The following is a 26052-nucleotide window of genomic DNA, read 5'->3' on the forward strand; positions in this document are numbered from 1 at the left end:
TCCATAAATGCTGGCTGCTGAGGAGCTTAATAACCACCATAAGAATGTCATCAGCAGGATAAGCTTACAAAGTTGCAAAATCTAGATAGTTTGCCAAGGAAAACTGTAAATTACTTGTCTCTGCATTGGTTTTGCTTATACAAAAGTCATTACATTTCATATAATGACTCACATGGACATCAGTGTATATTGTGTAAGAAGAGATCATCATGTGTATGGGGGAGGGGAATTGCAACCTAAAATTTCCCCAGTTTTAATTTGAAAATCTGTACAAAAGGAATAAAAATATTTTCTATATACACTTAATAAGTTAATGTGGCTCTAATAGTAGGTGGTGCAGTGGATAGAGTACCAAGTCTCAACTCAAAAAGACATGCCTTCAAATCTAGCCTCAGGTCACTAGATAGATTTTCCCTCAGTTTCCTCATCTATAAAATGGGGATAATAGCACCTACCTTCCAGGCTTAGTGAGGAACAGATGTGATAATTATAAATTGGCACAAAATAATATATAAATATTTGCTATTATTGCTGTTAAGGAGAGAATGTAGATAAAATGTTTTATAACCTCAAAGTATTATGTAAATATATATTATCAATAAAGGACCTATTGCTGATGGCAATAATATATTTTCGTACAAATACCAACGCGAAATTTTGAATATTTTTATCTTTAATCTCTGTTCCTAATTTCCAACTGTCTGCTAAATTTTTCCACTTTGTCTTGCCATCAACTCACACTAAACATTTCTAAAACCTAATTAATTATCTATCCCCCAACAATATCAGCATCTTTCTTAGACATTATATTTTCTAATATTAATATCAATATTGTCTAGGTTCCAAAGCCCTGGATCATATTTAACTACTTCTTTATTCTATACTGTATCCAATCACTTGTCAATAACTATTTACATTTAGAAAGTACTTCAAACTTTATAAGCATTTTTCTCAAAACCACCTTTGAGGAAGTCAGTATAAACATATTAATATACCCATTTGGCAAACTAAAGATTAGAAATTTTACTTTCTTCTTGTAAAATGAAGGAGTCAGAGTAGAATTAGGAGTGGGAAACATCCAGCATGCTGTATAAGGCCCCACAAAGTTATGTAATCTGCTCTGGCAAGACAATGATGAGCTAAAAGTTAGGTACAACCACCTCTCACTGATTGAATTTTCAAGTTAATTCTGTATGGCCCCAGAATGATGTTATAAAAACCCAAATGGACCTTGACAGAAAAAAGAAGGTTCACTCCTGCTGTACTAGATCATCTCTAATTTCTCTTCAAACATTAATTCGATTCTGTGACTTCCCTGCCTCAAATACTGCCTTGAAAGGCATCCTACATTCTTACCTGATTAGTTTTCCTGTGAAAGAGGTTATCTTGCTCAACTGTTTTCTATGACCTCTGATTCCTTATAGTAAAAGAAATAATTCCTTATGTTGACATCCATGGACTTTTACAACAGAGCTTCTTTTTTTTTTTTTTCTTTTTTTTTTTTTCTTTTTTTTTTTTTTATTATATATATATATATATATTTTTTATAATATTATCCCTTGTATTCATTTTTCCAAATTACCCCCCCTCCCTCTATTCCCTCCCCCCGACGACAGGCAATACCATACATTTTACATGTGTTACAATATAGTCTAGGTACAATACATGTGTGTGAATATCATTTTCTTGTTGCACAATAAACATTAGAATCCGAAGGTACATGTAACCTGGGCAGACAGATATTAGTGCTAACAATTTACATTCCCCTCCCAGTGTTTCTTCTCTGGGTGTAGCTACCTCTGTCCATCATTGATCAACTGGAAGTGAGTTGGTTTTTCTTTATGTTGAAGATTTCCACTTCCATCAGAATACATCCTCATACAGTATTGTTGTTGAAGTGTACAGTGATCTTCTGGTTCTGCTCATTTCACTCAGCATCAGTTGATTTAAGTCTCTCCAGGCCTCTCTATATTCCTCCTGCTGGTCATTTCTTACCGAGCAATAATATTCCATAACCTTCATATACCACAATTTACCCAACCATTCTCCAACTGATGGACATCCATTCATCTTCCAGTTTCTAGCTACAACAAATAGAGCTGCCACAAACATTTTGGCACATATATGTTTCTTTCTGCTCTTTAGTATTTCTTTGGGATATAATCCCAGTAGTAGCGCTGCTGGGTCAAAGGGTATGCACAGTTTGATAACTTTTTGGGCATAATTCCAGATTGCTCTCCAGAATGGCTGGATTCTTTCGCAACTCCACCAGCAATGTATTAGTGTCCCAATTTCCCCACATCCCCTCCAACATTTGTCATTATTTGTTCCTGTCATCTTAGCCAATCTGACAGGTGTGTAGTGGTATCTCAGAGTGGTCTTAATTTGCATTTCTCTGATCAGTAGTGATTTGGAACACTCTTTCATGTGAGTGGATATAGTTTCAATTTCTTCCTCTGAGAATTGTCTGTTCATATCCTTTGACCATTTATCAATTGGAGAATGGTTCGGTTTCTTATAAATTATGGTCAGTTCTCTATATATTTTGGAAATGAGACCTTTGTCAGAACCTTTGTTTTTAAAAATATTTTCCCAATTTGTTACTTCCCTTCTAATCTTGTTTGCATTAGTATTATTTGTACAGAAACTTTTTAGTTTGATGTAATCAAAATCTTCTATTTTGTGATCAATAATGATCTCTAGTTCTCCTCTGGTCATAAATTCCTTCCTCCTCCACAAGTCTGAGAGGTAGATTATCCTCTGTTCTTCTAATCTATTTATTATCTCCCTCACAACAGAGCTTCTTCCACTGCAACCATATCTTCCACTAACTTTTCTATAGAAATATTGTGAATGTCTTCAGTCCTCCACTTCCTAGAATTCAATCCTTCATTCTGTAGCCCAAGAATCTTTAGCCCTTCTCTAAAATCTTCCCTTTCTGCTCATCTCTCAATGACATACAATCCTCTGGATATTTATAGCACTTCTGAGCAATTTTCACCAGTTATTGCTTTCATAATTCATAAAAGTAGACTAAAGCATTTCCTATGAACCTGGGAATGAATCTTCCAATGAAACCTGTGCTCTAGCCCCTTGCTGAAAGACTAGTGCAACCAGTAACTCTTTATTGGTACTATACATATACATGCATGCATATAATATATATATATATATATATACACACACTCTTTGTTGGTACTAGATAGATAAATGTATATTTAAGGGTATTTCTCACAACATATAATGTTGCTCGTATCCTAATAGTATTCTACTTAGGTGAGATAGAGATTTGAGTGCAGTCCTAGAGTCAGGAAGACCAATTTCCTGAGTTCAAATCTGTCCTCATACACTTATTAGCTGAGTTACCCTGGTCAAGTTACTTAGCCCTGTTTGCTTTAGTTTTCTTATCTGTAAAATGAACTAGAGCCAGAAATACCCCAATATCTCTGCCAAGAAAACCCCAAATGGAGTCATGAAAAGTTGATCATGACCAAACAGCAAAGCAGTATACATGTGTCTTTCCATTTCTTTACTAATATGGATTTTGCATCTTTTCATTGCTCAATAAGTTATTTGTCATTTCATTTATATAATTCTTCAATTTTTTTTGCCAAGAGAATATTACTGTTTGGGTTTGGGTAACTGTAGTTTAGGTTAAAGGTTTGGGTAACTGTAGTAGCAAGCAATTTGCAACAATTTAGCAATTGTTGCTAGATCAACAACAATTTGATCTAGCTCAAACTCTACTCAATTCATCAAAATATACAATTCTTATTTGATATATACATATTTCTATATTAATTTAATGAGCTACCTACTCGTAGCCCAGACATGTGTTTTACATAACTTTGTTATTTCTAGTATAGACCAATTTTTGATTGTTTTGTTTTTGTATTGACTTTGATGGCTTTGTAGTGTTTCAGGGCTTGCTACTATTCAATGTTTTCAAACAGAAATATTTGGAGGAAAGCCACTATCAAGAGAGAATAATTTTATTTTGGCTTCACACATTGCATCTTATATGACATTGAAGAATAGAAGTGAACTTATGTTTAAAATAAAATGCTTATATACTGCTAAAATTAGAGGGTTTGTGGGGGTTTTTAGAATGCACAATCTCTAAATTATTTTTTATGTCAAGTACCTCCAAAAGTTTCACTTTTAAGTCACTGATGTTCCTGGGTTCATTGACCTGTTGAAGTTATTTGTGAACATTGTACTTTAAAGTTCTTTAGACTACTTTCATTTTTGAATGAGCTGCTTTTGTATAGTCAGATGATCAACTCTGTAAAAATCAAAATTATAAAATTCCAAATTATAAAGAAGAAAAAAACTAAAATGAGAAGACATAGCATAAATATAAATATATAAATTAGTTCTACATAAAGTACTAAAAGAAGATATCTCAAGAAAATCATCTTATTCTCCCCAAATTGACTTTCCATCTTAATCCTCACATTGCCTATTCCAAACTTTCCCTTTTCTCTTCATTTCTTCCTTGCCATGCTCTCCTTACTTTTTAATAGATTTCACCTCATATTTTACTGAGAAAAGAGGCAAATCTGCTATAAATTCCTTCTCCAACTTTCTCTTCAGTCTCTGATGAAGAAGAGATGGAACTTTTTGCCCATGGCTTGAATCCTTGATTCCATAGTTTCACATCTCCTAAGGCAAAATTGCTCTCAAAACCATACCTCTCTTTCTCTAATCTTCACACTGTCTTAAAAATATATATATATATATATTACTTCTCAACACTTTTCATTCTGGCTTCCTATCTCATCACTCACTGAACCTGCTTTCTCCAAAATTATCAATGATTTTTAATGCCATTTTCAAAAGCTGAAACCTTGACCTCTTTAGCAACCGAAGACGAAGAAAAGAAATTTCTTGACACTTAAGTTCTTGACACTATTAAATGTTTAGACATCAGAAACAGGATTTTATTAGAGGAAATGACATTAAAGAAGATGAATTACTTTCTACTTTGTTCCTGTACCCTAAGTACCACAGGGCCTTTCCATCTGACTTGCCCCTAAAACCTATTCTCATTCTTGATGTGTCATCAGGTCACATGGGTTCAATTGTCATCTCTATGCAGATGAATCTAGGAGTTCCAGTGCCACATAATCTAGTAAACATTTTCCACTGGATGTCTTATAAGCACCTCAAACCCAATGGGTACAGTACAAATCTTTTCCTAAAAACCTATCACTTTTACTAATTTCTCTATGTCTGTTTAAAAATGTAAATTTGCTTCTATCTTTTGGTGAACTCAAACTGACTTCTAATTTACATCAGCTTATTGCTGAAAGGTTGTGGAAAAGGGCTCCAGAGATGTATTTTATAACAGTCAATTAATCAATCAAAAATCTTTTGATTAAAGTCAAAGGAAAGAGTATATATGTCTGAAACTGTTGACAGTTGCATTCCTCCTTCCTTCCCACTGCATTTTAGCCTTCGGGTCAAAACAAAATGAACCTTTTGACAAGTTTTCATAGCTTCTTATCTCTTGACAGAAAGTTGATGGACTAGAGATGAAGGATGTTCTGTCCCTTCACCTCCACCTTTTAGCTTCCCTAGCTTTTTTCAAGATTCAGCTAAATTCTACTTTCTGCAGCTGCAGAAGTTCCCCACCACTAGCAGCTGCTATTGCTCTGGTGATGTTTATCTATTCTTGATAAAACTTGTTTGTATCTAGTTAATCTTATACAATATCCTCCATTAAAATGTACATTTCTTGATGGCAGAGATTGCTTTTTTACTTTCTCTTGTATCCCTAGAATTTTGCACAGTGCCTAGTACATAGTAAAGCAAACAGTCAGTCAATAAACATTTATCAGTCCTCTCCCTTTGTCAAGCACTGTGCTAGATAATACAAAAAGGCTGCTTTTCCAAAAAAAACAAACAAAAACAAAAAAAAGCCACATACAGGATAAATTTTAAATGATTTTTAAAAGGGAAAGCATTAGAATTAAGAAAGGTTGAGAAAGGCTTCTTTCTTATTAAAGATGGGATTTTAACTGAAATTTGGAGGAAGTCATGAAGTATAGATGGGTAATGAGGTTGGGGTCAGAGAAAAAATGCCTGGAGACATAGAAGAAGAATCTTTTTGTGAAAGAACCAGAGGCTGATAACACTGAATTAAAGACTTTGTGCTGGAAGAGGGGGAAGTCAAGTAGTTAAAACTTGTTCTGTCAGTCCAAAAACTGCATTGGAAATTAATATGGCAAAAACTAGGAATTGACCCACACCTAACACAGGTCAAAATGGGTTAATGATCTAAGCATAAAGAATGAGATTATAAATAAATTAGAAGAACATAGGATTGTTTACTTCTCAGACCTGTGGAGGAGAAAAGAATTTGCGACCAAAGAAGAACTAGAGATCATTATTGATCACAAAATAGAAAACTTTGATTATATCAAAAAGCTTTTGTACAAACAAAACTAATGCAGACAAGATTAGAAGGGAAGTAATAAACTGGGAAAACATTTTTAGATTCAAAGGTTCTGATAAAGGCCTCATTTCCAAAATATATAGAAAATTGACTCTATAAGAAATCAAGCCATTTTCCAATTGATAAATGGTCAAAGTGATGGAGGTTGAGGTCCCTTTAAGATTCCTTTCTAATTGCCCAACCCATGGCTGACCTTGATTCACAAATCCTGGTCAAAGGCACCCTTTGAATATCCTGGCCCAGCCCCACTATTAGCTCAGCTTCCCCTAGTCCTCACCTGATCTGAGCTAACTGAAAAGCCAGGAGAACTTACCGGTACCGCCCATCATCTTCTAGGTATAAAAAGTGCCAAGCCGGAGCCCTCCTAGCCAACACATGGTATCCTTCTAGCCATGTAAGGGTTCCTGCCCGCCCAGTGGCCACCTCTGGCCCTGGCATCTTTCTAACAAGTTTACTTCCAAATTTCTACAATAAACCTTTTATTTATCAATCTAGATTTTCGAGCCTGTAAATTCATTTCACAGGGGACACTGTGCCTCATAAGATTATCTATGCACCAAGAAATGGGGTTCCCCCTTTCCTTTCCCTCATTAAAAGGATGTGAACAGACAATTTTCAGATGAAGAAATAGAAACTATTTCTAGCCATGTGAAAAGATGCTCCAAATCATTATTAATCAGAGAAATGCAAATTAAGACAACTCTGAGATACCACTACACACCTGTCTGATTGGGTGGGATGACAGGAAAAGATAATGCTGAATGTTGGAGGGGATATGGGAAAACTGGGACACTGATGCATTGTTGGTGGAATTGTGAATGAATCCAACCATTCTGGAGAGCAATTTGGAACTATGCTAAAAAAAAAAACTACATACTTTTTGATTCAGCAGTGTTACTACTGAGCTTATATCCCAAAGAGATTTAAAGGAAAGGGACCTATATGTGCAAGAATGTGGCAGCCCTTTTTGTAGTGGCTAGAAACTGGAAACTGAGTGGATGCCCATAAATTATAGAGTGACTATATAGGTTCTAGTGTATGAATGTTATGGAATATTATTGTTCTGTAAGAAATGACCAGCAGGATGATTTCAGAAAGGCCTGGAGAGACTTACATTAACTGATGCTGAGTGAAATGAGCAAGACCAGGAGATCATTATATATTTCAACAACAATATTATATGATGATCAATTCTGATGGACATGACTCTCTTCAACAATGAGATGAACCAAATCAGTTCCATTTGTTCAATAATGAAGAGAAACAGCTATACTCATTGAAAGAACTATGGAAAATGAGTATGAACCACAACATAGCATTTCCACTCCCTCTGTTTTTGTCCACTTGCATTTTTTATTTCTTCCTCAGGTTATTTTTACCTTATGTCTAAGTCCTATTTTTCTTGTATAGCAAAATAACTATATGGATATGTAAATATATATTGTATTTAACATATACTTTAACATATTTAACATAGATGGGTCTACCTTCCATCTAGGGGAAGGAGTAGGGGGAAGGAGGGGAAAGTTGGAACAGAAGGTTTTGCAAGGGTCAATGCTGAAAAATTACTCATGCACATATCTTGTAAATAAAAAGCTATAATTTTTTAAAAATTAATTCTATCAATCTGTGAGGGAGGGGACAAATGCATGAAGAATATCTTATTTCTATACATTTGGATAGAAACCTTAGAGCTGCTCTATCAGTATGTAAAACAAGCACTTACCAAATAAATAAGATATTCTTTGTATACCTAGCAGTTACCACAGTACTTGACACTTATAAATACTTGTAAATTGATTAGAAACTAGAGAGTTTATATAACTTATACACACACATAACTATTTAGCAGTAGACCATGGTTTTATAATCCCAAGAAGTAGGATTATTGCTCTCTTAGGAGACAAAACTAAGAGAGTTACCAAACATCACTGATTTTATTTTTTCAATATCTCTTAATGACAAGAGTGAGCCCTGAAACTAGATTCAGAATCTCAGACTCCAAAAAGTCTGGGAAAAAGCATACTTTCCCAGACAAGCCTTTTCCAAGTTAAGTGTTATCATTCAATTGGAGATCTTGGTCAAATCACCCTCCACTGATCTTTTGTCGCGGATCCTCTTCAGGACATTCCAGACTCTGGGAAAAAGCCTTCAAAATTATTTTATGCAGTTGGAGATCTGGGCCTGATATTCCTGTTGAGTGGCTTGAAACTCCAGAAAACTCTTTTTTCAACTGGAAATCTAGGCCTAAAGGCATTGACAACATTGAGGGATTCTCATTCAATTTTCAAGGAAGCCCAAGCCTCAGACCATCAATAAAAGACAATTTTGAACTCCAAATCTTTGCAGAAGTCCAAAGTAGGATTATACTTTGCCAAGGGACCTCTCTTGGCACAGCTGTCTGACAGGACTCTTGTCCACTGTGAAGATATCCTCTTCTTGGTGTTAATCTTTAATTCCCTTAACAGGGCCTCTTGCCACTAAGATGTCTGTCTTCCTAGCAAAGCTGGCTTCTCAGTACCAATAAATTTCCCTTTTTTGTCATTCAGATTTCAGGTTTGTGAATTCTTTCACAATGGACCTGTGTCTCCAACTAGAGGGATTCTCACACACCAGTTCTCACAACTTTCTGCTCTACCACTAACTATCATTAATACCCATCCCCTTCTCTCTCTTCACATCACAACACACTTGTTCAGACCCTTTATCACTTGAATTAACTGCAATAGTCTCCTAATTGGTTTAAATGTTTCTAATGTCTTTGCTTTCCCAAATTTCTTCCCTCTTCAATCTGTCCCTCCACTTAATTGCCAAAATGGTATTCCTAATGTACAAAGGCAAAAATTAAGAATTCCCTGCTTTCAAAGAGCTTACATTCTTATAGGATATAGAAACTATGTACATATCTAAATCCAATCCAATAAACATTAAGTACCTACTATACTGCAGGTTTTGTGCTAAAAAATGAGAATACAATAAATAAAAAGATTGTTTCAGCTCTCAAGTGGCTTATAATCTAATTTTATAATCTAATGTATAACACAAAAGGCAAGAAAAGAGGTTAATTGGGGTTATCTTGGTTAGTGGAATTGAAAGTAGGCAGGACAACAGATTCAGAGTGAGTGAGTTGAAAAATCTAGTTTCTGTTCTTTATACAAGAAGAGGTATTGGGACTATCCCTGTCAAATAAATGTCCATCTCAGAATCACTGTTTCAGATAAATACAAAGCAGAAGAAATAGCAAAGGGCTATCATTTCATTGAAGCTTCTCAACTTGTATGAGAAAGATGCTATCATCATTTTACATATAAACTGAGGCATCAGGATTCCATCAGGAATATACAATTAGTAAGTATCTGAGAATTTGAATTCAGAACTTTCCATGTCCAAGGCCAGCGTTCTCATATGCAGATAGATGTAGATATATAGATACACATGTGTACGTATGTATGTCTCTCTCTCTCTCTCTCTCTCTCTCTGTATATATATATATATATATATATATGTATACATATATATATATATATATATATATATATATATATATAGTGTGTGTGTGTGTGTACATACAGAATAGATAGAAAAATATAAATACAAATAAATATACAATAGTTTACCTTGGGAAGGCACTAGCAGTTAAAGGAAAGAGATAAGAAAAAGTTTGCTGCACTTGTGTTCCTAGTCTCTAGTAGAGTGACAGGCAGAGAATAGGAGTTTGACTGATACGATCTCATTCATGTGAGAGAGAGTGGAACGTACACTCAATTTGGGTCAAAGTGCAATTTGAAATTTCAGTCCTGACATCATTGTATGACCTTGAACAAGTCACTTAATCTCTAAAAGTGTTCGTTCTTCTCATTTATACAATTAAAAAGGGACTCAAATAGGGCCCAGACAAATGGCCATTTTTGTTTCTGGAACCTCGAAGAAAACCTACTAAAGACTTTAAAAGATCATGTGCACTGTGGTCCTGTGCTTCTTGGTGGCCCAGAGCATTTGGGCATGTCAGACTTTCTGAGGATCCTGAGAGAAAGGGCCACCTCTAGCTGTTGGTAACAACTGCTTAGTGGGCTATTGCTGTCCTCATGTCATCCAGACTGGCCCAGCTAATTGTGTAACTTTGGGCAATTTACTTAATCTCCTCTTGCACAAAAGGACTCTAAATTGCAGAGAAAATGTGACCTGTGTTAGTAGAGGAAATCTCTTTACCATAGCAGAGAAATCATGAATCTAGTTCCTATCTCTTTTCATATAGAAAGCATATTGGAATTATGTAAGACAGCTTTCATATTTATCTTTACCATTCATTTTGAAACTATACATTGTCCATATTATTATTTTATGTTTTTTATATATTGTCTGCAATAAAAAGGAAAACTACTTGCAAAGGAACCAATTTTTGTAAGTCCTTCTGAATTTCCATCAGCATTTATCCAAGTGATCAGCAAATACTGTGTTTTAAATTGAACTTAGTTGAATTAAATCAAAAGAACATCGAACTGAAAGTCAGAAGGTCTTTGTTGTAATTTCAGTTCTGTCTTTAAATAGCTACATGACTTTAAGCAAAAACAAATTACTTCTTTGTTCTATACCTGTCAAATGAGGATAATTTGTATTCTACAAACTACAAGAAAACCCTTGCCTTAGCCCTGTCTGATGACCTAGTTCATATATGTACTTATTCAAGAAACATTTGGTAATTGCTTTCTTATATGAACAACATTGCTACATGCTGGGAAAGATTTTTTTTAGGTAATGCATGGTACTTGACTTCATGGAACTTATAATTTAGGAGGAGACAAAAGAGAAACATAATTATATGAAATACCTGTATTTGGGGAAAGGATTCTAGACTGATTCTTTTAAGGAAACTCCCCAAGGAAGAAACACCCTCTATCAATGTAGAACCAAAACAGGCAATTTTTAGTCTTAGATCATTGCTTCTCCTTAAGGGAGATCCAAAAGTGGTCAAGGAGTAAAGATTTAGAAATGATATAAGGGGTGTTTCTCTGATAAGGTAGGGCAAAGAGACTCTTATGGTCCCCCCAAGTTTCAAGTGGAGTAGAGGTGGTAAGAGAGTGGGGTCATAGTGAAGATACTGAAGGAAATACATGTAATATCTAAGGAAAAGGATTGTTTTGGCAGATAACAGGAAGGTTTTTAAAGAGTAAATAAGTAACTTTTTAATTGGGCTAGGTTGGATAAAAGGAGTTCAACAGACAAAGGAGAATAGGGGATATTTTAGACAATCAAAAAAGTAAAGGCATAGAAGATGGGAAGCACAACCCATGTTTAGGAAACAGTAGATTACTTTGATAGTAGAGAAAGATAATTTTAGATAAGGTCAGAAGAAAAGGCTTGGAAGACATCAAATGCCAAGCAAAGGAAACTCAACAATATGAAGACACTGAAGATTTTTGAGCAAAGGAGTTGCATGACCAGTGTGTAATTGAGATTACCACCATTGCCACCAAATTGTAGAACCATTAAAAAATATGCACTATTAAAAGTTCATGGAAATGGGATTTGGTTGATACATGTTTGGTTGCAACTGTATCCTGACTGCCTTCCTCTGACATTTACCCTCCTCTATTTTCGATCTACCACCCTACTTAACTTGGAGGATCTTCTCTAGAATAGAAACTGGTTGGGCTAAAATGTCTGATGTAGGTAAAAAAAAAAAAAAAAAAAAAAAAAAAAAAAAAAAAAAAAAAAAAAAACCTCATGCAGTTTCCTGTTTGGGTGTCCTTGGAAATAATTACTCGGCAACAACTCTGGAAGAAGTTGAGGAAGGAAGGAAAAGGCAAATCTAGTTTTGTGCTTCAAGTCAGCTAGCCACAAGGACCAGGGTTGTTTGAACCAGACATAGTAGTATCCAAACCACAGCTTTTTTCTTTTCCTCTTTTCCAAAGAAGCAGTTCTAGGAAAAGTTATATTTGAATTTCAAATCTCAGTCTCTTTTATTCTGTTTTCTGGGACTGACTGGGAAAAAAAGAAAATTCAACCCTAGCAGCAATAATTTTAAGGAACCAGAAAGTTGGTTTTTTTTTTTTCATTTATTTTGCTGCATTATCTGGCATTATAAGTAAAATACAATGGTGTGTGAATTACTTGAGACAAGCAATAATTTCAAAATAGTTTCATTTTTTGACAGCAGTGAACATGCATGTGATTTTTACTTTTATCATTTGTAACTTAAAATGTTTAGTCTTTATCAGATGAAACTAAATTGAACTGGTTTCTTTACTTTTAGTTAATTTTCTGGAAGTTGAGCATTGGATTTCATATTATATACCAGTATTTCATTGTTCCACTTGCTTTATAATTATGTAATTTTTAAGTCTGAAATGAACCAGGATCAGCTAAAAACAAAAACAAAACAGAAAACAAAGAAACAAAAAACAAGCAAATAACCCTCACAAATCATTGCTATAGTCTAGTTAATCCTCATAAATCAAATAAAGCTCTTCATATGGACTCGGCAGCTGAAGAAGTTATTACTGATTCTTCTATGATATGGCTTCTTGGAGTTGGAAGAATATAATAAGACAGGATGAGGTTTGGGAGGATTGAATGAAGAACACTTGCTTATTACTACTATTAACAAGCAAAATGCCATAAAAAATATAATGATTGGAGTGCTGAAAAATGGAAAGAAAGTAATTTTTACTGATAAAACTCATGTTTTTACCCAGAGCTATACTAAAACTATTATCAGAAAAGAACCAAGTGAGCTTGTGAGATTGGATTTTCATCATACTATAAAACATGCCTCCCCCAAATGTTCTAGGGACATTTTCTCTTCATTGAAGCTGAAAATTTTGTTTCCATTGATGAAATTATTGACTCTGATAAATATATTATTACACTGAGAAGTAGAATTGTTCTGGAATTATAGAATTCCCAAATTGAAATAGAGTATCACAACATGATCACAAATCATAAAAAGTTAAGAAATTTATCCAAATAATGGAACTGCACATGCTTTAGTGGCCTAGGACCTTGTCTGACTTAAAACTCATTAAAAATCCATGGTTATAAAGGATAGACATAGAAAAATGGATTGTTTATCAAAGGTATGGTTGGGTTATGATATAAAAATGTGTTTTCATAATGAAAAATTAAAGAATATGTGTCCAAATCTTGTGAATTCAATTTCAGATCAAGTTTTTTAAAATGATTACTGCAAAAGGAAGGTGTATTGAAAAATTAAAAGTTTTAAAATTATATCTTTAAAAATTGTAGAATTTGCTTAAGTCAAAATATTTAAAGACTTTATTCCAGGGAACTTGCATGGTATTGTGTACATAGGTATTAAGAGTGATTTTGTTGAGAGTGAGATTAAGAGGGAAGATCAGATTATGGTAGAAAAAATGGGAGTTCAAGTCAATTAGAAAAATTTTGTATTTTTTATCATTTCTGAATCCATTTCAGGTCATTCTTATTAGATGAACCATAACTTGAAGAGAGAAATTTAACAAGAGAATAAGGCTATACACACTGTGAGGGATAATGTAGTATACCTTTTGGTCCAATATTTAGCCTGATATCAGATGATCTCCTTCTCTTATATTTACATTTCACTACATATATGTCCATAAGTTACTGGAATAATTTATTCTTGGAATTTTTATGACTATATACATGAAATGTTTAAAATGTCTTTTGTTAAGTTGTAGTGAGAAATATTCTTGAGAAAGAAAATATGATTACAACAATTAAACTCATAAATATATGGTTGAAAGTATTCCTTAACTATTGTATAGAACAAATATTCGGTTCTAACTATGTATAACACATAATACTTTGTTGTTCAATCCTGTCTGGAAATTCAAAGAAAAATGAAACTGATCCTGCTTAATGAGATTTCAGTTTTGAAAAGAGAAGAATGGGGGGGAAGGAAGAGAGGAAAGATAAAATATGTACAACAATAAATGAGAGAGTAGAGAAATCTTTATTGAGTAAAGGTAGCTTTGAAGGAAGAATTTAGAAGCAGAGAGAAAGAAATGAATTTCAGAGATCAGGAACTTGAATAAAAACAGAGATGAAAAGTTTATATATTCTCTGGGCTTTTTTGGATATAAATTTGTACCATCTTTATTGATAAATTTAAATCTACTTGATAAATGAAGAAACAGGTTCAGAAAGATTATAAGAAGTAATGATCTGTCCATTTGTAATCAGTAAGAAAATAAATTAGCTTTTTGAAAGAGTGAATAAAGTGAATAATAGAATATAGAGAAACATTTTGCCTTGTATACAACTTCTAAGTGGATTTTATTATTCATCTAGCTGAACCTGTAAACAAAAACTGTTGGAGAATGTATTTCATTTTTTTTTGCACTAAGATTTAATCCTAAAAATAGTTATTGATATGTTTATTCAGAATAAATAACAATTTTATGCTGGGAAGTAATAAAGGCTGCTGATTCTACATAGTTTATATCATTTCTCCATAAAGGAGGCCTGGTGGTTAAAAAATAGAAAAAAGAAAAGAAAAAAAAATAGGCAAAATGAAATTTATAGGATGGAATACATTTAATACCTATTACTAAAAGGGTTCTTTTAAGTTTCCTTATATTTGCTTTTTGGATTATTTTATTTGTCTTATTTTCATTAATTATTTATAATGTTATAATTTTCATGGTAATTCATGAGTTTTCTTTAAGATATCTACTTGTTATTTGACATTTGAATTTTGTGGCTAAAATAATAAACAAGAAATTTATAGAACAAAGAAAGCTGCTTTGCAATGCATGAGAAATTGACTCTAGCTGTGGTCATATCTGAAAAGGGATCTGTCATTTTGCTAACTCTTATATGCCTCACTGATTCATTCAGAGGTAGAGTTTATACCTATTTCTCCCCTCCCCCTCCTCTTGCTATAGTCTTTATTTCAACAATCAATGTATTATGTTTTATATATCTGTCACCATCTAAATCTAATATTAATAAATTATTATATACATAAAAGTCAACATTCTCTTTTCTGGTCATCTAGTTAGACATACATTTATTGTTTTGAAGTGCTCAGAGGAAACATTGTCTTCCTCTAAAATTTTTCCTAAATGAATAAATATTCTTGGCAGTGATTAAATTTAATTATGGAACTTAAAAATTTGTCTGGTAACTAACATAAGAAAATGTATTGCCATATTGCTTAATAACAATATAATAGGTAATTTTCTAACGTAAATGTATTTCTCCTTTCTGTGGTTATATGAACTCATAAATAAAGAAAAGATATGCATGGTGTCCTCCTGATATCTTAATGCTAGTGATGAGTTCTGAGTTTTCTTCCATATCTCCAGTATTAGAATTTACTTCGATTTAGCATGAATATGTATGTGAAAAACAATAGGTAAACACATCAAGATTTTACCTTCATCTATCTGTTTTCCATTTTGTCAGGTTAATACCTATGATTTAGATGTGTGTTCAGTCTGTAACTATATAATAAATATTTCTGTTGTTATCATGGGAAGTAGGATAGATGATAAATAGAAAAAGAAATGCAACAAAATAAATATTCATCTGGGAGCATTATAAACATATAACAAAGGTAATATAAAGTTTTAAATTTTGATATTGATTGCAATAAAGTAAATATTTTAGTAATAACTTTAAACTGAAATGGCTTATTTTTAAAAAGATAATATTTTTATAACAATTGACATTTTGCTTATTTTGCTTGTTATTGATGATTGAGTCACAATTATGAATTTCTGCCCCTGGGAAAAACCCAGTTGAAGAGCAGAACACATATGCTCTACAGCAAAGCTTCTTAAACTGTGAATAATGACCCTATATGGGGTTGCATAACTGAATGAGTATCACAAAATTATGATTTATTTTCAGTAAATATTTGATTTGTAGACCTATTTTATATGCCTATATACTCAAGGTCACATATTTCTCAAGCAAAAAGTTTAAGAAACTCTGCCATATTGTCTGTCCTATGTCCTTGGGAAGGTTGGACAGGGCAGGAAGGAAGTAGGTGTACCCTAGGAACAACAGTGATTATCATGTACAGTTCTCTTTCTCTACCTTGACTTCCACCTGTGGATAACCCTATTTCCTCTTTGAGCTCACATTTTCCCCAGGGCTTTGGACTTAGCAGAGAGCTGTGAATCTATATACCAATACATTACAACTTTGGTATTTAGGACAAAGTCCAGCTATTTTGCCCTAGATGTAGATCTTCCTATGGATCAGTTATGTAACAATTTTATAATTGGATGCTTAGTGGTTCACCTGAAAGAGCATGTATAATTTCCTATCTATGTGACATCAAATGGGTAGGTGCAAATTGGATATATTGCTGGCTTTGAAATCATATTTTACTGAGTTCCATTTTGGCCTCTGACACTTCTGGGCCTGTTTGCCTCAGTTTCCTCCTCTGTAAAATGAGCTGGAGAAAGAAATGGCAAACCACTCTAGTATTTTTGCCAAGAAAACGCCAAAGAAGAACACGAAGAGTTGGCCATGACTAAAAAACAAATGAATTGTCAGGTAACAAACTGGATCTTAGTATTCTTATCAGTAAAATAAGAGGGTTGAATTAAATGTCATTTGAGATTCCTTCTAACTTTAAATCTATGATTCTACAATCCTATTTAGATGCATTTATTATAACACAGGTGAGTGACATCCATTTCCTAGTTTAGATCATGGGATCATACATTTAGAGTAGGAATTGACTTCAGCTTGTAATTCGACCTTCTCATTTTACAGATGAAAACATCTCAAGCCCTCCAAAACATCACTCTGGGCAATTCTCGTGCCTGTCTTTATGTAAATCTTCCATAATAGATCCATCCCATACATTGGAGAGATTCTTTTAACTTTTGAAAGTTAGTAATGTTTTCACTTGGGTATTGGATTTATATCTTGTTGAAATCTAAAAACAATAATGTACATTTCAATAAGTCTTATCTTTGATATTATATATATATAGCCCCTGATTGCTTGCCATTTTAGTGAATTTATACTTAAATTAATATATAGCGTGCCCTGCATGCAATAATCACAGATATTGGAATATAAGTTCCTTTATGTACAAAAGATATTAATGTATGCAAATGAAGTCCTACATGTAGAGGAACTAGAATTCCAATAATGTAAGAAAAGCTCCTGCTTCCCATATTTAAAAGAAGTTTGAATTGGGCTTCATACATGTAAAATGGAATTACTTATGTATAGTAAAGATTGTCCTTAGTAATATGTGTGGATGCATATGTGCGTGTGTACGTGCTTGTAGAGTCAAACCTTACCAATATCTTTGCCAAGAAAACCCCAAATGGAGTCAAGAAGAGGACTGAATAAAATATGCATGCATCAAATATTTTTATTTAAATATATAAAAGATTAACATATTCAGGTAAATTATGCTGATTTAGGAAATTCTCTTCAGAGGTTCTCCCAAAAAGGGAACAGTCTGGTGGATGCCAACTTTACTGTCATAGTTCTTCCCCAAAAGAGGAGGACAGATCACAGCAGCTAGTCACATGACGATTGAAGCACCATCTTTGCTCCAGAAGAGAGCGTGAACACAGCGCCTTCAATCGCTTCCGTGCGTGTGACGCAATACGTAACGCGTGCGCAGAAACGCTGGCGGCGCGAGCAAGGTTGCACCGTGTGTCTTCTACAAGTTGCCGGCGGTACCGCTGTTTGTCGTGACCCCGCGAGGAGGGCGCCGCGGGGATCTCCCACTTCCACCTCCGACATCAGGTCAGTGGTATTCTGGCGTCATAGCCGGCGGCAATCAGGCCCGCGAGCTACGGGCCCCGAAGCGCGGAGTGGGGGCCGGGGGAGGGGCGGCCTCTCGACTTCCTCTATTTAAAGGGCCGCGCCCCCCGCAGACGGAACTACGAGGAGAGTGCTCCTTGTGAATGACCTTGAGAGCACTTAGCTCAGTCTTTTGCTCCTTGCACGCCAGTCCTTCAGTACGCATTTATAAAACGCCTGTCATGTGCCTGCACACTCACCTCTCCGTGAGTCTGTGAAATCGATATATTCATGCCGGTCGTAACTTCCCCACAGGACTGTTGGTACAAGTGTTCACTCATCTTCCGACACGCAGTGCGGCCGCTTTCTTTTCCTATTTTAAAAAATAATTATACTTTAGTGTTCATTTTAAAAAATTTTGGGGCTCCCAGTTTTCTTCCTCCCTCTCTGTTCTATGCCTATAATACGCACGAAGCCCTCGATGCCCTCGATTTCGTGGCCGCGGTTACTAGGCTCCCTCGAGTACGACTGTCGTCTCAGAGAGCACGTCCCTTAAACACTGCGCTGGTGCTCCCAGGCAGGCCCTCCGGAGATCTCGCAGGGTTGGGCTCACCTTTAGTGCCTTCCTGGCGGCATGTATGCTGTGTCACTCCTTTTTTGTGTTCTCAAACAGAGACAAACCCTAATTTGGGCAGCAGTCCATACAGCCCCTGGAGGCGGGAAGGCCGCACTTTCTAGCTGTGTGACCCTGGGCAAGTCCGTTAGCCTTTATTTGCACCAGTTTTCTCATCTGTAAAAAGGGATTTATAATAGTACCTACTCCCCGGGGTAGTTGGGATAATAACATGATGATTATAAAGCATTTATCCCAACGCCTGTATCTAGTAAGTGCTCTGTAAATATTATTGTTGTAAAAGTCTCTGAGACCCTGTCATTCCATATCTACTCTCTAGGTCCAGCCCCTACTCCCGGTTTACAGAAGTCAAGCTAATGACCAGGGAGATTCAGTGCTACCGTCCGGGGTTAAACAGAAAATACGCATGTCAGTTAACAGGCATTTCTCAAGCCCTTGCCATTTCCCAGGCATCAGAGGCGAGCTGTGAGGAGTTTGAGGTGAATGTGAGTCTAGACACATGGGTTAATCTTTTAGCTTCAGTATTCTCATTGTGTAAACTATTGGATGGTCATACTTCCTCCACCTTTTCCACAGGATTTGCTTTTTTTTAAGTTTGGAAACACAGTGTTTGCAGAACTTGAGAGTGCTATATTCATTCATAAAATTTACATTCATCCATTTCTCTTCAGCCTGCAGTATTAGTTTCTGTCTTATAGATTGGAAACTTAACAAAATAGTCCCTTACCCTACATTAATGTTACTGAGTTTTTGTTGTTATTTATGAAAAGATACACCCAATGGTTTGTGACCTCATGAAGCTCATAATCTTATATAGGACCTAGGATTAGGACTGAATTTTGGAAATCACATCTGGTAATTCTCATCCAGATTCTGAGTCTGATTTCTGCATGTAGGCTTGGGCTCATGGAAACTTGGAAATCATGTTTGTTAGTGCTGCTATGTTTTTAATGATAGAAGGGTTTGGGTTTAAAATGAAATCGTTGAGGTTATGTTACACTATGTCATAGAAACTGAATGGGAAAGTAATCTTAGGCCAACCTGTTCACCTAGAACTGACTGAAAATCCCCCTCACAAGAAAACACAGACTTCTAGTGAAGGAGAAGATATTACATTCTGAGAGCACTTCAGGATAGCTCTAACTGTTAAGCCTGAATTTACTTCATTGCAACTTCTGTGCACTGCTCCTAGTCCTACATTCTGGAGCCAAGCAGAAGTCTGATTCCAGCCCTTCAAATACTAGAAGGAAGGGGTCACGGCACACACACACACACACACGCACACGCACACGCACACGCACGCACACACACACACACCCTGAACGTCCAAATAGTTAAATAGGGGTAAATATTCTCTTTCAAATATCAAATGGGCACGAGTCATGGTTCTGATATTTTTGTACATTATAAGTTCATTTTGAGCTTCCAAAATGAATGCAGTTTTTGTGCTTGGTTAAAAAATGGCACAGTTCGTAGGAATAAGAACATGAGAATACACCTTTACCCTGATCAGACTACTTCTAGAGGATTGAGTTCATACTTGGGCAAAACAGTTTAGAAAAAATAGTGAAGAATTGTAGAATATGAAATAGAGGGCTACCTGATTAGTGATTAATCCTTCCAGTTTAATGATTTGTTGAAGGAATTAAAGACATTTAAGCATGAAGAAGGCTAATGGCAGGATATGGTGGATACTTGTCTTTAGCTACTTGAAAGGATATTTTGTGGAAAAGAATTAGTCATTCTGTTCGTCTCAGAGGATCAGAACTAGGAACAATAGGTGAAAGTTGCATAGAGCCACAGTTAGACTTGATGTAAAGAAAGAATATTCTCCAATTAGAAGTCTCACAAAGTGGGGTCCCTATCCCCACTGAAGCATTCAGTGATCACTTGTTGGATTGTTGTAGTGTATTGATTTTCATGTTTGGGTTGGACTAGGAGGCTCCTGATACTCTTCCAAAACTGAGTAATTTGACTGGGCTAGAATTTATTATTAAGACACTCCTCTCCCTATTCCTGAGCCTAAGTTCACATTAGCCCTTTTTACTTAACTCTATTGATTTATTTAGATTGAGGTCAACAAAAGCTCCTTATCAATAACTTTCTGGCCATATTACCCCCATTCTAGATTTGTGAAGTTGATTTTTTTGAATTGAAATGGAAAAGTTTTTTTCATAGATTCTGCTTATTCTAGATTGTGGAGATCTTTTGGGATTTCAACTGTCATATGTGAGTTATATTTTTCAGTTCTATGTCATTTAAAATTTGATAAGCATATCTGTATTTTTATCAAGTCACTGATGACAACATTAAATGTTAATGGACCAATATTGATCCTTAAGGAACTCTCATCTGTCATTTTATTTCAGTACAATGCTAAAATTAATTGTATAATCTGAGGCATTGTATACATGTAGAGCTGTTGGTAACATTAGTTTATTCTGCACTTGTGTAATTTTATTGCCAAATGGACAGTTGTTAAGTGTACTAATAGCAATTAGAAATTTTTGATACTTCATGTAGTGTGTATTCTTAAGGGTGATTACAATGAACTGTTCAAATTTGTACATTTATTCTCCCTAAGGAAAGTGGTTGTAGTGGAACTGAGCAGGAACTTAGCCTTTAACTTTTGTTTTACTAATCAAGTAGTAATTGAGTCTCTTTCTTTCTTAGTTCATCCCAGACATCTTAAGCAGCCCCACTAGGAAAACAGAAATCTCAAAACGACTTCAACAGAGCAAAATACTAAAAAGATCTTTGGGTCTAAAGGAGGGAGAAGGAAAGGAAGGAGGGGGGGAGGGAAGGAAAGAGAGAGAGAGAGAGAGAGAGAGAGAGAGAGAGAGAGAGAGAGAGAGAGAGAGAGAGAGAGAGAGAGAGAGAGAGAGAGAGAGAGAGAGTTGTGTATATATGTATATCTGGATAAGTTTGGGTCTTGAGAATAGAAGGACGTGTTACCTACCTAATCATGTAATCATGTGTGATACCTCCCCCCACCCCCCATTACTGTATTTAAAACGATTTATTTACTTTTTCACTGTGGGGAGGATGGGCTTCGCCTCTTTTCCCTCCTCAGTATCATTATTTCTTATAATCTTCTACCATTGAAAGAATATGAATGATATGTAGGTTTTAGTAAAATGGGCCTGGGGCTTTGATAATAGTTGTTTTGAGCCAGGAAAGCATTGAATAAAATGGGGAAAGATAAATTGTATCAAATATAGGGGAAGTAAAAAAAAATCTTTTTTTTCTTCTTCCCCCAGGTTTGGCTAAAACATGGCATCTCTGTTTGTAAAGAAAATGATGTTTGCAATCAGCAGTCCTCTTTTCCATATGAGCAGATGTTCAGCGAAACCTTATTCAATCTCTACATTCCTGTTTGCATCACGACAAAGTACATTTCCTGTAAATACAGGTCCCATGAAGTATAGCGCAATAATTCATCCATTTCTTTCACGTTACTTGCTTCCATCCTCTCAACCTGCTCTTGGGTTCAAAACAAAAGCTGTTCTAAAGAAACGCTGCAAGGACTGTTATTTTGTGAAAAGGCGAGGACGATGGTTTGTATATTGTGAAACAAATCCAAGACACAAGCAACGACAACTGAAGTCTCTTTGATTTCTGAAATGACACTCAAAATGCCATCCATCCTTCAGAACAGTTAATTGAAAAAAAGCAAAATTTGAAACAAATGAAGCCAATCACATATTGGAAATAATACTATTAAATAATAATATCATAAAGGTTGATGATAAAATAATTTTTGTTTCTTTAACTCATTTAAGAAATGTATTTTTAAAATCTTACGCTGTTTGTTTTTCTCTGCCTCTACTTTCCCTTAACCTTGTTTTCAGCAAGCCTATCCTGGATAAAACAGGAGTTCTTAACCTGGGGCTCATGAACTTTTTTTCTTTTAAAAATATTTTGGTAGCTATGATTAGTTTCCTTTGTAATACTGTGTATTTATGTATTTGAAAACATTCTGAGAAAAAAATTCATAGATTTCATCAGATTGCCATTGAAGTCACACAAAAAGTTTCAAATTCCTGTATTAGAAAGAGACCAAAGATGAATGAATGAATGAAAAAGCATTTATTAAGCATTTAATCTATACAAAGCACTATGTTAAATTTTGGGCGATACAGAAAAGAAAAAGGATGAAGTCCCTGATAGAGGGAAAACTTCTCTAAAGGGGAGAGAAGATACAAAAGAGATTTTCATGTGATCAAGGTGAAGTTAATTTTAATGCTTATTGCTTGATTGTGATAGATTTTTTTCATTATAGATTTCATAGACAGTAGTGACCTGAATGAAATTCAGGAAATCTGATTCTACCAAAGCTTTTTCTCTCAGGAGACATTATCTTGTCCTGGATGAGTTGCATCTGTGTTCTGAAAGAAGTGACAAATGTAAATGTAATCCTTGAAGGAGGGGTACCATAGACTGCAGATGGACAAATGTCCCTATTTTCAAAAAGAAGTGGAGTCTACATATTCCATAGGCTAATGAGTTTGATTTCTTTTGCCAAACCAGTTTTGGAAAGTATTATTTGAAGGATGGTGAATGAACATCTAGAAAAGAATGATTCTTTTACAACGTGGCTTCATTAGAAACAGATTGTATCAGACTGTCATTTCCTTTTTTGCCTAGGAAAAGTAATGCTAAAAATATAATTTCTTGAAGTTTTGCAAAATATTTGACAAAGTCTTGTATGCTCTTGTAGAAAAGATAGCAAGGATATGGATTAGATCTAGGCTTCTTAACCTTTTTGTACTTGCAACCCTTTTTGCCTGAGGAATTTTTACATGACCCCAGGAATATAGGTATATAAAATAGGTATACAAATCAAACATTTACTGATAATAAATCATGATTTTGTGATCTTCACATTCATAAGCCCACAGTTTAAGAAGTTGGGAGTTAGAGAATAGTAGCATAATTAGTTGAAATAACTAGTTGAATGCCTGGACCCAAAGAAGGTCTGTAACAAATGGGTCTGTGACAAAACTAGAGGGCCTCAGTGTACCTGTGCTTGATTTTGGGCTACATTTAAAATTTTTTTAACAGTGATCTGGGTAAAGGCTTTGTAACAATGCAGAATTCTTTTCTGTGTAGGAGCAGTATGTACTATCCTGAAATGATGTGTTTAAGGGGGAAAAAAGGATCATTAACATTTTTAAAGAATAAAAGATGTTCAAGGGGTCTAAGAGACCCTTATATCAAGATTGTTTAAAATTGTGGTAATAGTTCTAGATCTTAATTCTAGACAGATGAAGGTTAAAAGGAAATACTCATATATGTTGTGCTGTAAAGTCCTCTAGAATGTTGAACAGCGTGGAAGTACAAGTAAAGGAATCCTGGTATCGACTCAAGCTAATGAAAGAAACCTCAGCTTTATATAGTTTTAAATAAATCTGCAAGATTATTTTAGAAGTATGGACCAAAAACAACATAATTAGGCTCAGAAAGAATTTAGATATGTTTATGAATGGTAGATATGTATAATGATATTAAAGGAAGCTAACAGGGTTTGTGGATTCCGAGATCTACCCAAAGCTAAATTGTGAAATAGATTGTTGTCATCTACTGTAGTCAATTAGCAATATTAGCTGAAAAGGCCTCAGGTAAAAAATTTCCTTGAGTTGATTTTAGGAGACATCTTAGGAGGTAGATAGCCTATACAAAGTCATGGAGATTAGGAGTGTACTAATCTTGTGTGAGAAAGAGGGCCAATCTCGAGCATAGATTTGTGAGGAGGGAGAGTATTGTCTAAGGCTGGGAAGATAGGTAGGAATCAAATGGTAGAGGGCTTCAAATTCCAAATAGGATTTTATATTTCTCTAAATAATGAGCCATAGGAACTAATACGGGAATGACACGGTCACACCTGTAGTTTAGGATTATTGCTGGCAGTTGTGTGGAAGATGCATCATAAAGGGAAGAATCTTGAAACAGACCAAATATTTACTGTGCCAACTTGCTACCCCTTTGATCAATATTTTGTTGCCTTAAAACTGTTCCAAAGGTAAAGATGTAATGTCCCAATGTCACCTTATCCCAGCTTTGTTTAGAATAAAGGGATAGTTCTGAATCATGAGATTGCACTGAGAAAGCAACTTTCTCTTAACTAGGTCTATTTAATTCAAAACCTGACTTCTTTGAAAGTGGGTAGCACTCCACAAATGACTGTTGGATATGACCTTTTTGAGTAATAGAAGATATTTATAGCCAAATAGAAAGGTCTATAGAAAAATAGGTTTCATATTTAACCTTTAGGGGGTGCTGAAGAGCCGGTTAGAAGAGGAAATTATTATACATGATCTAAGTTTTCCTTCCATTACTTGGGTCACAGGGAAGAAAGGAAACAAGTGTCAGGCACTATGCAAAGCGCTTATCTTACTATCACAACAACCCTGGGAGGTATGGATTATTATTGTCCCCATTTTACTTTTGAGAAAACTGAGAGGCAGATAGAAATTAAGTGATTTTCCTAGGATCACACAACTACTGAGTGTCTGAAACCAGATTTGAATTCCCTGACTTCAGATGCAGTGCCTTAACCACTTTTATTAGCTATATTCCTCTGCTTTCTTGTACCCTGTATTTCTGAATTATCTCACTAACATGCTAAAAAAAAAAAAATCAAAAGTGTTGTTTTAATATCCCACAAAAGTTTCAGTACCCAGTGGCTTTTACAAGCAGCTTCTTTTACGGTTCAATGTTTTGCTGTTCTCAATTAATAGCTTCCTAATAGCATTTGGCTTTTTGTCTTCAGCATAACTTAATTTGCTGATGAATTATGGCCATCCTTAAATTTACACTGTTTCCTGGTAGAAGCCTGTAAAATCAGACATGCAGATAAAAGATCATAGCTTGAGTGTTGTTCTTGTAGCCTAGTGAAACATAAAGGACAGTTTATGGGTTGTGATTGTGCAGTTTGCAGAAAGTCCTCATGTAATCTGGTCATTAGTTTGAGTCCCCAAATTTCATAGGGATTATAAGGCTTCATTTCCTGGAAAAGTATAAATTCCTTAGAATAAAAATAACATATTTGTGTCTCAGTATGAATGAACTAATAAGGGCTTTTTCTAAGGATTGATTTTGATAAGAGGGGTGGAATGGAATTCCTTATTAGGAAATTGGGCATTCTGTGGAGGTACATATCCAGTGGAAAAGAATCAGAATCAGGAAATATGGAGGATTCTAGATCTTAATTCTGTCTAAGATTCATCCT

The 26052-nt window shown here is 35.0% G+C and overlaps 1 protein-coding gene across 3 annotated transcripts; it reads left to right on the top strand.

Moving 5' to 3' along the window:
• Nucleotides 1-18049: 18049 nt before the first annotated feature.
• Nucleotides 18050-24053, top strand: MRPL36 (mitochondrial ribosomal protein L36). Of its 3 annotated transcripts, none has more exons than XM_074279159.1 (3): nucleotides 18050-18190; nucleotides 19141-19306; nucleotides 22082-24053. In XM_074279159.1, exon 3 carries the CDS (start codon nucleotides 22095-22097, stop codon nucleotides 22434-22436), a length of 342 nt encoding a protein of 113 aa, XP_074135260.1. In that variant the 5' UTR covers nucleotides 18050-18190; nucleotides 19141-19306; nucleotides 22082-22094; the 3' UTR covers nucleotides 22437-24053. The 3 variants fall into 3 exon arrangements, with proteins under 3 accessions (XP_074135260.1, XP_074135261.1, XP_074135259.1); XM_074279160.1 differs by having other exon boundaries at nucleotides 19141-19300; XM_074279158.1 differs by lacking the exon at nucleotides 19141-19306.
• Nucleotides 24054-26052: the final 1999 nt, after the last annotated feature.

This window comes from Sminthopsis crassicaudata, chromosome 1, assembly GCF_048593235.1.
Source record: "Sminthopsis crassicaudata isolate SCR6 chromosome 1, ASM4859323v1, whole genome shotgun sequence".
Taxonomy (NCBI): Eukaryota; Metazoa; Chordata; class Mammalia; order Dasyuromorphia; family Dasyuridae; genus Sminthopsis; species Sminthopsis crassicaudata.